Here is a 15,217-nt window from a genome sequence, read left to right on the forward strand (position 1 = left end):
CGCTTGTTTTCCTTTCCATGCAACCTAGCAAACTATAGGTTAAACGTTAACCTAAGTACAGATATGTTGTAAGGTGTATAATGATAAATTCAAGAGAGATCTTAAGAAAAAGGGTTAGAGGCTGCAGTAACGAAGCTTCCATGCATCATGATATCAGAGCTCGGTTAATCCTGATGAACAAATTCCTGCAAAAAGATTCATGGAGCTAATATCAAGGCCAATGAATAGCGTGAGAAGACTCTGTAAAGTTTGTAAGAAGAGAAACCACAATGAAGGTGAGTATTACCTTCTACAAAATTATGCATCTCAGTTCTTTAGTAAGAAATTTAAACCAAAGAGAGGTTGTTTTGCTGGTGGAGAACCTGGACACATCATGAGAGTGTGAGAAAAGTCAAACACAACAAAAATTAGAAGAGGAGACTAGTCTATTTAGTGCAGCACAAGCAGTGCCGGCTCAGAATATGGGCCGGGCGGTGCGACGGCCAGGGGTCCAATCCCGTGTTCTAATAATTAAGGGGCCTATTTTTTTAAATTTTTTTACAAAAGTATTAAAAAATAGATTACAACATAAAAATAAAAAATTTATAAAGACCCAAAAAAAATTTTATTTACTGTTTTTAAGTTTTAATATTTAAATTTTTATTAAAAATATCACTGTTGGAACATGCCAACAGTGATGAAATCTGACATGACCAAGAAAGAAAGACTGTTTACTACAATAAATAAATTTGTTCTAGTTCCTATTAAGATTGGAAATGGGGCGAGAATTATGACTGTAGGGAAGAGAGACATTGAAGTGATGACCCAGAAGGCCAGAAGGGATTAAGAGTTATCAAGGATGTTTTTCTTCTCCCAGATAAAGATAAAAAGGTGTCGATGCTATGGTGCTAAGGTTTTGCTGAAAGGAGGCCCAATGTTCGTGGTCCTTGGGTCGAAAAGGAGATTGTTGGGTACAAACCAACGTCTCACATCAGAAGTTTAGAAAAGCCAATTCCAACTCTAATTAGTATGAGACCTTTTGGGAAGAAACCCCAAAACAAATCCGTGCGGGCTTGACCACTTGAACCCAAAACGGACAATATCATACTAATGTGGGAGTTAAAATGGGCTTAGAGAGCCCAATAGGATGGCCCAACTTTTCTGAGCTATGGCATTAAAGAGTCGGAAATTCTGGTTTTCACAATTTACACAACCTGCAAGCAAATCAAATGGCCAAAGGACTACCAAACTTCAAGGTGATTCAGGAGGTTTGTGAAGCGTGTGTTAAAGAAAAACAATGCAGAGAAGAATTCCCTAAGATCTCAGAAACAAAAAGTGAAGAAGTGTTAGACTTGATTCACACAGACATATGTGGATTGTGGACTAATGCAAACCCCATCTTGTGATGGAAGTGTGTATATACTTACTTTTATAAATGATTTCTCAAATGTGTTGTGGGTGTATTTTCTAAGGTTCAAATGAGATACTTTAGCAACCTTTAAGAAGTTTAAGAGCCTGGTGGAAATTCAAACTAGCAAAAGAATGAAAAAGCTTAGGTCAGATAGAGGAGGTGAATTCAAGTCAGAGCAATTTACAAGATTCTTAGAAGAACATGGAATAGAGAGGCAGTTCACTGTGGCTTACTCACCATGACTTAATGGAGTTGTTGAACGAAAAAACATGACCCTACTAGACATGGCAAGAAGCATGTTAAAAGAAAAAGAAATGTCAGATGTTTTTTGGGCCGAAGCTATACTTACAACAACTTACCTTCAGGATAGACTACCCATCAAAGCTTTAAACCAGAAAACACAACTTGAGGTCTGGAGTGGTCACAAACCCTTTGTTGGTCACCTTAAGGTTTTTGGTTGTGAATTTATCATGTGTGGATACCTGTAGCTATAAGAAGAAAACTTGATGATCATGTCAGAGAAAGCTGTGTTTATGGGATATAACACCTTAAGTAAAGGCTAAGGAGTGTATGTCCTAAGTACAAAAAGGTTAGAAGTTTCAGGGGATGTGGTGTTTGAAGAAAGCAGCAGTTGGAATTGGAAAACTCAAGAAGAAGTAAAAGAGAGAGCTAAGAACTCTCCTAGTAAGGTCAGCCCATCTCAGAAAAGAGATGCGAAAATACAAAGGAGAAATGAAACTAGTCCAGAAGCTAGTAAAAATATCAAATATGAAAGGCAAGGTATAACTCCCATACCATTTTAATTTAGTTGAGGAGAAACTGAACATGGGAGTTTTTCTCAAATCCTTCACCAAGTCAGAAGACTCGATGATGTATATCATGAAACAGAAGAATAAGGAATAGATGCAAATCATGTTACCTTACATAGGAGGAGCCTCACATTTGAAGACGCTATAACCAGCAAGGAATGGAAAATTGCAATAGATGATAAAATTTACATCATTAAGAAGAATGAGACTCGGGAGCAGCAGAGCTGGTAAGGAAACCTGAAGATAAGAAAGTTATCTCTATCAAATGGACATACAAGGTGAAAACAAATGAATGTGCATGCCAACTTCAAAAGCTGAAATCAAGATTGGTGGCCAGGGAGTTTACTCAAACATATGGAGAAGATTATAGTGAGACGTTTGCTCCGGTATTCAAACACGATACAATTAGAACTCTAATAGCCTATCGAAATAAGTGGAACCTGCACCAAATGGATGTTAAGTCAACATTTTTAAATGGAGAAATCACAGAAGAGGTTAATGTTGAACAACCACAAGAGGTTAATATATAGGGTGCAAAGAACAGGGCTTACAAGTTAAAGATGAAAGAGAAGGGACTGTGATGCAACAATGTACACACAAGAATGTGAAGGTGAAATTATGATCATCAGTCTATATGTTGATGATCTTATCATTACAGGGAGCAATGAGAAAATGATCAAACAGTTCAAAGAGAATCTCAAGAAAACTTTTGAAATGACTAACCTGGGAAAACTCAAGTACTTTCTTGGGTTTGAGATTACTTACACCAAAGAAGGAGTGTTTTTAAGCCAAAGGAAGTATGCTCAACAATTGTTGGAAAAATTTGGAATGAGTAGCTGTAACCATGTGAGTACACCTCAGGGAAAAGATCAAGACGAAAGTGAGCTCCTCACAAATCCAAGACTGTATCAAAACATGATTAGGGGATTTTTGTATCTTGCAGCAACTCGGCCTGACCTTGCTTGTGCTGCATCTTACCTGTCCAGAAGCCTATCTCGACCTACTGGCAATCTGCAGAGAGGATATGATAAGTACTACATGTATGTGCTTCCCTTTGGGTAGTGATGTGTTCACATGGAAAACACAAAAACAAGACACCATTGCACAACCTACAGCGGAACCAAAGTATATGGCGTTGAGCTCAGCCACTAATCATACATTATGGTTGAAGCGATTGCTGGGAGAAATGAGAGTCAACACCACCAAGAGTGTTCTAGTCTATTGCGACATAACACATATGCAATTGCGATTGGTAGGAATCCGGTTAAACACCGGAGGACAAAGCATATCCAAATATGTTATCATGTTGTTACTTCTTAAAAGTGTTAATATTATTAATATTTTAAACTTTGCATAAAGTTTAAATATTACTAATATTTGAAACATTTTTTAGGTTTAAGTATTATTAATATTTTAACCTCTTATAAAGTTTAAATATTTATAATATTTGAAAAACTTTTTAAGTTTAAATATTTATAATAATTGTAACCTTTTAAAGATTTATATATATTCGATAAAACTACTAGTTCAACTAAAGAACTGAATTATTCTGAACAAAACTTTTAAATTTGGACGCCTGATAATGTCACATCTCATGTTCATTCGAATCTGAGATCATGTTGGTCGTTATAGGGCCAATTGGTAACGACTGTTACTTCTAGCTATTGAGACTTTCGCTGTAAGGACTTTTGATGTAAGGACTTTGACTGTATAAGTTTTATAACCGATTGGTAAAAAATATGTCTATAGAAATAACGATTTTAAATAACTATTAAATACGTGGAAAATTGATCTTAAAAGAACAGAAAAAAAAATTCAATTGTAAGTCAACTGAACTTGTTAAAAAATTAATTTATGAGTGAATGTTATGCGAGTTTAGGTACATATGGAGAAGGATAAAAGAGAAAAACTATATGTTTTTATAAAAAAAATGTGACATTAAGAAAAGGGAACTTTACTCAGATGTATAACATTTTATATGAAATTACCAGAAACATACAGATCTTTTTTTTATTACTATCATATTTCGGGTATATTTTTTATACCTAGCGTGCCCCTGTTAAACGTTACAGGAAAAAACGTAATTACAAAGAATGTCACTGCCACGTCAGCAAAGCCGCGTCGCCACGTCAGAAATCGCTGACGTGTATTAATGAACTCAGCCGTCAAGCGATATAGCGGCAGTGACGGCTGAGTTACGGTATCTTGCGGCTGATTTAAGAAAAATGCCTGAGTTATAAGCAAACGGCTGACTTACGAGTATAACCGAGCCTAGAGTTGCGGCTGACTTACTGAAATCTGTTTGAGTTATGATAAAATGGCTGACTTTCGAGCATAACCCAGCCTAAGTTACGGCTGAGTTTTCACCCGATGGTTTATTTGTCAGATTTTTGGTTGAGTTATTGCTTCGACACGGCTGACTTAACTTTCTCCGGCTGGCTGAGTTATCAAAGACGGCTTAGTTATGGGATGACGTTACAACTGATTTATGTTCGAGTGTCATAAATCAGCCGTAATGAGCTGGATTAACGGAAAACTCGGCTTTATTACAGCTGACTTAGTAGCGAAAGATTAATTACTAGAATAGCATGCAATGACGGCCGACTTATTAAACGACACGGCTGAGTTAAATATTTTTGGTTGAGTTACGACAGTAAACGGCTGAATTTGGCTGCCGTTTTTTCGGTTTTTAATTACTGTAATAGTATTCATGTTGCGACTGAGTTAAAGTTTTGTTTGATGGCTGGTTTAATTAATCTGATTTACATTTTCGTTTGGTGGCTTACTTGCCACTTCATCAATTAAAAAATGACGTGGATGCAACATTCCATGTCATCATTCCATGTCATCATTCCATGTCATCATCATCAAAGGACAAAAAAATAGGGCCAAATTTTTTCAACTCGTCTTCTTCACCTAAGTTTTTCACATCACCGGAACTTCCAATTCCTCATCGTCTTCGTCATTCTTCTTCAATTTCTTTCATCCTTCTCCCAATATGGTTGATCCGGTTCCGGTAATTGGGTATAGAAACACAAATACGTATTTAACACCGATGAAAGAGGGTGTAGAGTTGTGCAGATAGATGCGGAAACAACGCACGAAAAACTTGTGAAGTTGGTGCTCAATGCTAAAGTTAGACGAAATGTTGCGTCTCTTATTGTTTCGCGGAAAATTTACATGTCACGGCTGAGTTATATGCTTAAGGGAAGACGAAAAGTTTGGTCAATTTACATGTCACGGCTGAGTTATATGTTCCAGGGAAGACAAAAGGTTCGGTAAAATTACATTACGGCTGAATTATATGCTTAAGAAAAGACGAAAGGTTCGGTCAATTTACATGTCACGGCTGAGTTATATGTTCCAGGGACGACAAAAGGTTCGGTAAAATTACATTACGGCTGAGTTATATGTTTAAGGGAAGACGAAAGAATCTGTAAATTTACATGTCATGGCTGAGTTATATTCTCCAGGGAAGACGAGAGATGGGTGTAAATTATATGTTACGACTGAGTTATATGTTTCAGGGAAGACGAAAGGTTCGGTAAATTACATGTCACGGCTGAGTTATCTTTCAAGGAAGACGAAAGGTTGTGTAAATTATATGTTACGGCTGAGTTACATCACGTTACGACTGAGTTACATCACTTTACGGCTGATTTATAATACAGATCGGAAAGCAACATTTTTTTGGAGAAGACAATATGAAATTTATTGGTCAAATAACAACAATCAAATTAAGATTCGTAAAAATATGTTTGAGGGATACATAGGAGGAAGACTAAACCGTATGAATCAAAACATAGATAGAAGTAGAAATGTCTCCAAATAGATCGATTGAGAGGAAGATTAAACGAGAGACATGTAAAATCAAAGTAAAAGAGTAGCTATTCTTGATTCCAACTCAAACCTCTAACGAATCATGTAGAATTCCATAGATCTTTTTGATTTAGGTTTTGACGAAGCTTTTGATTTGGGACCCTATGGCAAGCGTTGCGGCTGTGAGGTATAAGAAGATCCAGCCCAATCCTGCAATTTGAAGATCTCTGTCAATGTTGTACCCAAGTTAGTTGCAGAATATTAGATCTAAAAGCTTTTCTTGGATTTGGAGACAAAAAAAAGAGAAGAGGAGAAATAACGTGAGTTTGAGGAGTGTGAGATTGGTGATGTGGATTAATGACATGGATAATCAATTTTTTTATTTATTATTTTTAATTAAAAACGAATTAAAAATTATTAATTAAAAAAAAACTAATAAGGGTGTTAATTGTAATTACATAAATGCTCAAAACATATGAGTAATTTTTAAAAGATATATGATATTCTAATAATAAACATACTTTTCTATAACATCTGAGTAAATTTTTCTTAAGAAAATAAAAGTCTCATTTTGGTGGCTTTAAAATAAGTTAACTACGTAAGAATAGTACTGTAATTTTTTTTTTATCAACAGCTTTAATTAAAACTCAAAAGAGTCATTCTTGAGGAATGTTGTTTACATATATGATATAAAGCGGTTCGGTACAAACTTTTCGTGCCAAATTATATGTTTTTACATTTGCACTACGAGGTATTAAAGATAAAGAAAAGCTTGAAAATTCTTCCTTATCGCTCTGAAAATCTTCCAAATACATTGAGAATGCCGGCCATTCGGTTGGAGAAGACACCATCTTCACCAAATCTGAACAGTCTGTAAAAAAAACTACATCTTGGTTATCAGCACCAATCATAAACTTCATCGCTCAAAGAGGAGCTTCCACTTCTATATGTAGAAGAGATAGACTTCTACGGATGTTGGCAGCTCCCATGGTTGGCGTCTTTCCATTTGATGATGTACAATACCTTCCTATTCCTGAAAAATTAGCGGTCCCTTTCCATGATCCATCCACGAAACAACGATATCCTAAATAAATAATATCATGTTAAATATCCCTCACTCGAGTTCGATTTTCGTAATCTAAAGAACCATGGTGTTCAGTATGAAGCTCGAGTTGAGCTAACTGCCACGATTGCGCCTCTTTTTCCGCTAAACGTAATACCTCTAATGGATCTTTATCCATATTTTCAAAGATCTTTTGATTCATTTCTTTCCAAATATACCAAAATATCAAAGGATATGAAGATAATCTACCTCTGAAGGTATTCTCAAAAATAGGTGATCCAAGTTCGCGTAAATAGAAGCTGTGGGAAAAATCCCCAGAACCGAATGAATCTGAGAAAGTGTACAAATTTGTCTCACTGGGTGGCATTCAAAGAATGTATTGTTAATTGTTTCCTCTACCGCGTCACATTTTCCGCTTCCGATATCACAATTTATACCTCTCTTTCGTAGATTTTCAGTAATGGGTACACAACATGATAATATTTTCCATATATAAAAAATGACGTAGCTTAGGTGGACACTGCACCTTCCAAGTATATACTTTTAGAGGTTTGATGTCTAGGCCAAAAAACATTAAATTGGTATCCAAATCCTCTAGCCGCGCTGTATGATAACTAGATTTAACTATATATTTTCAGATTTTGTGAGATGCCAACCAAGGGTTATACCTCCTTATTTGTCGCACCCAAAGGCATTGCATTAATCAGTGTGACATCTTCCAGATCAAAGAGCTCTCTCAAGAGATCAATGTTCTAAAACTTTGACTGGCTGTCTACAAGGTTTTTAACTTTCAAAGATTGGTCAATAATTGAACCATTACTTTTTGCTAGTCTTGGGAATTAAGCTGGAATCCACCGATCCTCTCAAACTGAGATGGACGCCCCAGAACCGACTCTTTTAATAACCAGAGAACTAGCTGACATAATACTTCTCCAGCCATAATAGCAAGAGGAGTATGATTTTATTTTATCCAAAGGATTAGATTTCCGAAAATACTTTCTCTTGAAAACCTTCTCAAAAAGTGAATCAGGAACTGTAATCAAATGCCATAATTGTTTTTTTAGTAAAGCCGAAATAAAATCATCTATATTCTGAAATCCTACACCACCTTCATATTTACTACTACATAGCTTATTATAAGTCATCCAGTGCATCCCTCTCAATTCACCATTTGAACTCCACCAAAACTTAGCGACTGCACTTGTAAGTTTAGAAGTGATGGTTTTTGGTAGCCTGAAGCAAGACACAACATATGTTGGTAATGTCGCGGCTACCGATTTAATCATTACTTCTTTCCTGCCTTTCGATAAGAGTTTGGCCGACCAACCATTTATTCTAGCATGTAGTCTGTTTCTAACCAATACAAATATCTTTGTCTTCGATACACCAAAGCTTTCCGGTAAACCCAGGTAAGAGCCCATACCACCAAAATTATTAATACCCAAAACCGCTTTTATTTCTACCTTTATAGAGTCATCCAACTTATGGCCAAACTGAATCGATGATTTTGAAAAATTAATTTGTTGCCCCGAAACCGCTTCATATTGCTTTAGAATCCCCAAAATTACCCAACATTGTTCTTTATTGGCTTTGAAAAAGAACAAGCTATCATCAACAAATAAAAGATGAGATACCGAAGGACTAGATGTGGAAACTTTAATACCATTGATCAACTTTTTCTGTTCCGCTTTCCGAATATTCGCAATAAGCACTTCTGTACAGAGGATAGATAAATAAGAAGATAAAGGATCTTCTTGTCTTAATCCCCTCTCTAGAATTATTAGACCTCTGGGTTGTCCATTATGGAGAACCCTATATTAGACTGTTGTGATACACGACATCATCCACAAAATCCACTTTTCGCGGAAACCCATATCCGTTTTAATAGCCATAAAATTTTATTTGCAGGACTGGTTAGTTCTCAGCCTATGAAACATCTCCAGTGTTATAAGAATATTCTCCGAGATTAGTCGCCCTTCTAAAAAATCAGATTGAGTTTCCGAAATAAGATTTGGAATGATCGTATTCAGTCTTTTACAATGGATCTTTGAAATAATTTTATAACCAACATTACAGAGACTAATAGGCCGTAATTCCGTCATCCGCGTCGGTCGCTCCGTTTTGGAATAAGACATATATTAGTCTTATTTAACCGCTTGTTGAAGACTCCATCTAGTAAAAATGAGTTAACGAGAAATAACAAATCCGTTTTAATGGTAGCCCAGGCTTTCTGAAAAAACAAAGCTGTCATACCATCTGGCACTTGGCGCTTTTTTCGAGTGGATCATAAATAAGGCCCCTCAGACCTAACCTTCCGTCGCATGTGCCGTTAAAAAATTTATTAATCTGATCCGTTATCATTATTTTAAACCTCTGCTAAGGATTTCTCAAAAGCAATGAGGATTAGTTGTAGTAAATAAAATTCTTAAAATAAGATACCGCTATGTTCTGAATATCTTTATCCTCCACAGATCATATCCCATTTTCATCATGTAATTCAGTAATTCGATTCTTGGCACGTCTCTGTTTTGTTAGAGCATGAAAGAATTTCGAATAATTATCTCCTAATTGCATCCAAAGACTCCTATTTTTTTATATACCAATATTGTTCTTCATCTTGGTCAGCCTCTTTCAACCGCAATGTTAATTCTGTAATCTCTTCTCGTGTTCTCGTATCGTCTCTCTGAGCCGCATCTAGTTCAGATTTCAGGTCCTCTATGTATTCCGTCCATAAGGAGTTAACTCTTTCCGCAATTGTGAAATAGCCGTCTACAATTAGTCAATTTTTCCACAAATTGTCCCTCTTCTGCACCGGAATCGAGGTTCCACCCACTTGATATTGCCTCTAATACCATTATTTTCCAATCCATCTTTTATCAAACCTAAAGCAGCGCTTAGCACGTGGTATCTTATCCGCAGTCGTAGCTGTAACCGATGAATAATCAGAAGCTATCATTGGTAAACACTCTACGAAAGAATTACACAATAAATCATGTCAATCTTTATTTGCTGGTGCTCTATCCAAACGACACCGTATTGGTATTTTATCCCGCCATCCCCGCCAAGATAACCAATCTCCGAGATGTGAAAATTCCATAAGACCACAATCATTTATCATTAAATTAAAAGGGATAAAAGAAAAAGCATGTCTTAATTTGCCACCCTTTTTCATGGTTTACTTTTAAATCATTAAAATCTCCTATCAAAAACCAAGGTGTATCCCGAGATAAACCGATCCGTGTTAACCGTTCCCAAACTTGGTCTTTATTTTTTGGTACCTGATCACCATAAAAAAAAAAGTAAGATTAATTTTTTTCCCTTGGTAAACAGCTTCAATATCGATTAATCGATTACTTTCAAAAATAATAGAAACATTTAAATCATTATTATAAAAAAGCGCTAAACCACTACTACAACCAATAGGATAAACCATTTTTAATTTTTTCAAAAATAAAGAGGATTGTTTTGTTTCCGAGAAAAATAAAAAATTTGGCCGATGTTTCTTCCACAAATCCAAAAGATATCCAATAGTTGCTTTATTCCCGATACCTTGACAATTCCAACTCAAAACTTTCATTTATCAAACTTTAGTTTGGGTGGGTTGCGTCCACCCATTAAACCCTTCACCGTGTCATGGTTCATCAACTTATGGCCTTCATTCCCTTTCTCTCCTCCCTTTGGTACAATCTGTTTGCGAGGTGACGTTAGCATTTGGACATTTCGCTTCTTAGAACTAATTCCCTTAAGCAACTAAATTCCTTTCTGTTTACGCTCTTTTTCCCTTTCTCCATCCTTACCAATATCTGTGACCACATCCGTGTGTTTTCCAATATCGATTCTCCACAGCCAATCACCAAATGTAAACTTTCCAAAGTACCACTTATATACCAAATATTCTCCATTCCTTTGAAAATAAACATTTGAAAACTTTATTCTCAATCCCAGGCCCGGCCCACCTCCTAATTAAATTTTAGGAGGTGGATAAGGAGGTGGAGTATTATTAAACATCAAATTAGTTCCATATGTCAGCATGATCATACTCCACGTCAAATTGTTTTAGACTTTTGACGTTTTTTTGAAGAAATATTTTCCTTTTTCCTTTTTTTTTGTTTTTTGGTTTGGTGAGAAAGAAGGAGAAAACCTCCCATTATTTATTAAAGAAAAAACAGAAATCAAATGCAGAAATATTTTCCTTTTTCCTTTGTTCAACCATAATTCATAACACTTGCACAGTACATTTAATTTTGTTTGTAGCCTATTTATCATACATAACATCCACTAATCTTAAGCTGAATTTCATCTTATATAAAGTATTTTAAGATGCAATATTAAAATTCCACATCACCTTTTAAGATTTGATTGTTAATGCATTAGGGTCGTTCCAATTTTTCTTCCAATATTCTTTTGGTTACCACTTCGAACTTATGATATTTGACTCCTATATATATATACATGTTTTTCAATAGTACGTACTACGTAGCTTGATTCTTCTTTTTTTTTCCTTCTTATTAACATTGATTAAGCAGGAGCCATTATGGTTGGGGACCAAATTATAGCATTTGGAGTACAAAAGCTCTTGGAGCTACTGTCCCAAGAATACGAGAAATTTCAGGGAGTTAATGATCAAGTTACTGATTTAAAACGTGATCTAAGTTTGTTAAGCTCTTTCCTAAAAGATGCAGATGCAAAGAAACATACAAGCGCGGTGGTGAAAACTTGTGTTCACGATATAAATGAAATTATCTATGATGCAGAGGATATAATCGAAACCTTTCTTTTGAATGAAGAAATCGGAAAAACAAGCTTCGGAAAGCGTGTAAGAAAATTTGCTTTCACTATAGTGGATCGTGGGAAAGTTGCGTCTAATATTGGAGGCATAAGTAAGAGGATTTCCAAAGTGATTCGAACTATGAAAAGTTTTGGAGTACACGAGATGATTGTTGATGGTAGCCGTTATTCACATACCCTACAAGAAAGACAAAGGGAGATGCGACAAGAATTTGCTAGGGGTTACGAAAGCAATTTTGTGGGGCTAGAAACAAAGGTAAAGAAATTGGTTGGATATTTCGTGGAGGAAGATAACATTCAAGTTGTTTCTATAACTGGGATGGGTGGTGTTGGTAAAACCACTCTTGCCAGACAAGTTTTTCATCATGAGATGGTTAAACATAAGTTTGATGGACTCGCATGGGTGCCTGTTTCACAAGAGTTTACCCGGAAGCATTTGTGGCAAACAATCTTGCGGGAACTTAAACCCCATGTAGAGAAAAATAAAATCTTGGAGATGACAGAATCAATGCTCCAAGACGAACTATTTCGTTTCTTGGAATCATCTAAATCATTGATTGTGCTAGATGACATATGGAAAGAAGAAGATTGGGACCGAATCAAGCAAATATTTCCACCGGGAAAAGGTGACCTTTTTATGGTGCTTAGTAAAAAGAAAGATGATAACAAGTCATACTCATTATGCACTTTGTGTTTGGAGATTATGAAAGGAACATATTTTTTTACAGGTTGGAAGGTGCTACTTACTTCTCGGAATGAGAGTGTCGCAGTACGCGGTGATACAACATTTATCAACTTTAAATCACAATGCCTAAGTACTGAAGAGAGTTGGACACTTCTTCAACTAATAGCATTTCCAAAGAAAGATGCATCCGGTAAGTATTTAGTATTTAATTTGATTACAAACAATATTTTCTTATGATGATCACAAAACATACGGCTTACTTAATTCTGATATTTTCTTTTCACATCCAGTAGAACTGTATTATTGATTTGATACAAAATGTAGTATTATTTAAACTGGCGATATTGTTGTGCAGAATTTATGGTTGATGAGGAAATGGAAGAGATGGGTAAGGAAATGATAAAACATTGTGGGGGGTTACCTTTGGCTATCAAAGTGTTAGGAGGTTTTTTAGCTGCAAAATATACAATTCATGATTGGAAAAGAGTATTTAAGGATATTGGATCTGGTAGCATGGGAAGAACCAATTTAAATGACGATAACAACAGTTTGGTATACCATGTATTGTCTATGAGCTTTGAAGAGTTGCCTAGTTATTTGAAGCATTGCTTCCTCTACCTAGCCTATTTTCCCGAAGATGATGAAATAGATGTGTCAACTTTGTCATATTATTGGGCTGCAGAAGGAATACTCAAACCTAGGAAATATGATGGAGAGACCATTCGAGATGTTGGAGACAGCTACATAGACGAGTTGGTGAGGAGGAATATGGTTATTTCTGAAAGAGATAGTAGGACTTCGAGATTTGAAACTTGTAAATTGCATGACACTATGAGAGAACTCTGTTTGTTAAAAGCCAAAGAGGAGAACTTCCTACAAATTGCCGGTACCCGCTCCCCGATCGTAGACTCTCAATCTCCTTGTAGATCTCGTAGGCTTGTGTGCCAATCTCCTACTAACTTACATGTTGAGAGAGACATAAATAATTGTAAACTTCGATCTCTCCTTATTGTCTTGGATTTCTATGGTGAAAGTTGGATGCTATCAGGTTCAAGCTTTAAGAGATTAGAACTTCTCAGGGTGTTAGATCTCTATAAAGCGGAGTTTCAAGGAGGGAAGTTGCCTAAGGACATTGGAAAGCTCATCCACTTAAAATACTTAAGCTTAAGAGAGGCTAAGGTATCTCATCTACCTTCTTCTCTAGGAGACCTAATTTTGCTGATCTATCTTAATATAAATGTATATATTGGCATTGGCAATATGGAATCTATAATTGTGCCAAATGTTTTGATGGGGATGCAAGAATTAAGATACCTTGCATTACCAACTTGTATGAGTAAGGACACGAAGTTGGAATTGAGTAAGCTAGTAAACTTGGAGACCTTGGAAGAATTCACAACAGAGAACATCAACATAGAGGATCTTCGTGGTATGGTCAGGCTAAGGACTCTTGTGATGACTTTAACTAGTGACACTACTGTGGAAACTCTATATGCATCAATAGGTGGACTTAGACACCTGGAAAATCTTGAGGTAGCTGATCACAGGTTTGACAGCAAGGAGGGACTTGTATTGGATTTCGTTCATCTCAAAAAGTTGAGTTTGCGTATGTATATGCAAGGGCTTCCTAGAATACAACACCTCCCTTCTAACCTTACAACCATATCTCTAGACGGTTGTGGTTTGGTGGACGATCCGATGCCGATTCTAGAGAAGCTGCTTCACTTATATGAGGTCAAATTAATTTATAACTCTTTCTGTGGGAGGAGAATGGTTTGCTCAGGGGGTGGATTTCCTCGATTACACAAGCTTAGATTATGTGGGTTAGAAAGGTTGGAAGAGTGGATAGTAGAAGAAGGTAGTATCCCCTTTATTCATACTGTGTCTATTTGGGGTTGTCAAAAGTTAAAGCAGGTTCCGGTTGAGCTACTATTCATCACTTCTTTAAATCATCTGAATATGGATAAGATATGGGAGGAGAGATTTTTGGAAGGTGGTGAAGATTACTACAAAGTCTTGCACATTCCTTGTATCACTTTCCGAGCAACCTACGACGAATGAGGCTCTATGCAGTAACACACTATATACCAGGTAAATTATTATTTCCCCCATATCTATATATCAAGTACACAAAATGATCTAGCTAGAGAAATATGTTCTGTGTTTGTTTTTATAACATTTTTTAGTGAGAGAAGTAGAATGATGTTGGATTTGTTTGAATTTTTGTTGGATTTTTATGTTTTGTAGGTGACTCTTTGCGGAGGCGAATTTCTTATTAATTTGGTCATCTGCCTATCTACAGAATAATTTTTCTGCATTTTTGTATTGATGTATTTTTCGGTATATTCAGACTTACTATTTACGTTAAGAGTATCATGACAGAAGAACAAAAGTACTTTGCGCTTCATAGCAATTATGGTTTTCATGTTTGTTAACTGATGATTAGTCAATCATAAAACTCCTTTTATTGGATAATACCTAATGAAAATTGTATGAGAGCTCTAGATAGCTCCTTGGTTGTTTCAAACGATCTTGCAGAATCTCACTTCTAAAGAAAGAAAAGATAAAATCCTGAAGATGAATGCAAACGATCTGTGTGGCAAACGATCTTGCAGAATCTCACTTCTCAGAGAAGTAGCAAAGCAGTTCTGTAAAGTGGAAGT

The 15,217-nt window shown here is 36.0% G+C and overlaps 1 protein-coding gene across 1 annotated transcript; it reads left to right on the forward strand.

The window, feature by feature from the left end:
* The first annotated feature begins 199 nt into the window (after positions 1-199).
* LOC9324280 (probable disease resistance protein RXW24L) lies at positions 200-14,639 on the forward strand. The gene is made up of 3 exons (XM_002886646.2): positions 200-275; positions 11,608-12,744; positions 12,910-14,639. Exons 1-3 carry the CDS (start codon positions 200-202, stop codon positions 14,613-14,615), a joined length of 2,919 nt encoding a protein of 972 aa, XP_002886692.2. The 3' UTR covers positions 14,616-14,639.
* The last annotated feature ends 578 nt before the right edge of the window (positions 14,640-15,217 follow it).

Source organism: Arabidopsis lyrata, assembly GCF_000004255.2.
Source record: "Arabidopsis lyrata subsp. lyrata unplaced genomic scaffold ARALYscaffold_2, whole genome shotgun sequence".
Taxonomy (NCBI): Eukaryota; Viridiplantae; Streptophyta; class Magnoliopsida; order Brassicales; family Brassicaceae; genus Arabidopsis; species Arabidopsis lyrata.

Excerpts from the sequence above, each read along its gene's own strand:
- LOC9324280 (XM_002886646.2), top strand. The coding sequence starts at position 200 with ATGGAGCTAATATCAAGGCCAATGAATAGCGTGAGAAGACTCTGTAAA. Across the intron at positions 276-11,607 it reads GAAGAGAAACCACAATGAAG|GAGCCATTATGGTTGGGGAC; the intron begins GTGAGTATTACC and ends TTGATTAAGCAG. Across the intron at positions 12,745-12,909 it reads TCCAAAGAAAGATGCATCCG|AATTTATGGTTGATGAGGAA; the intron begins GTAAGTATTTAG and ends ATTGTTGTGCAG.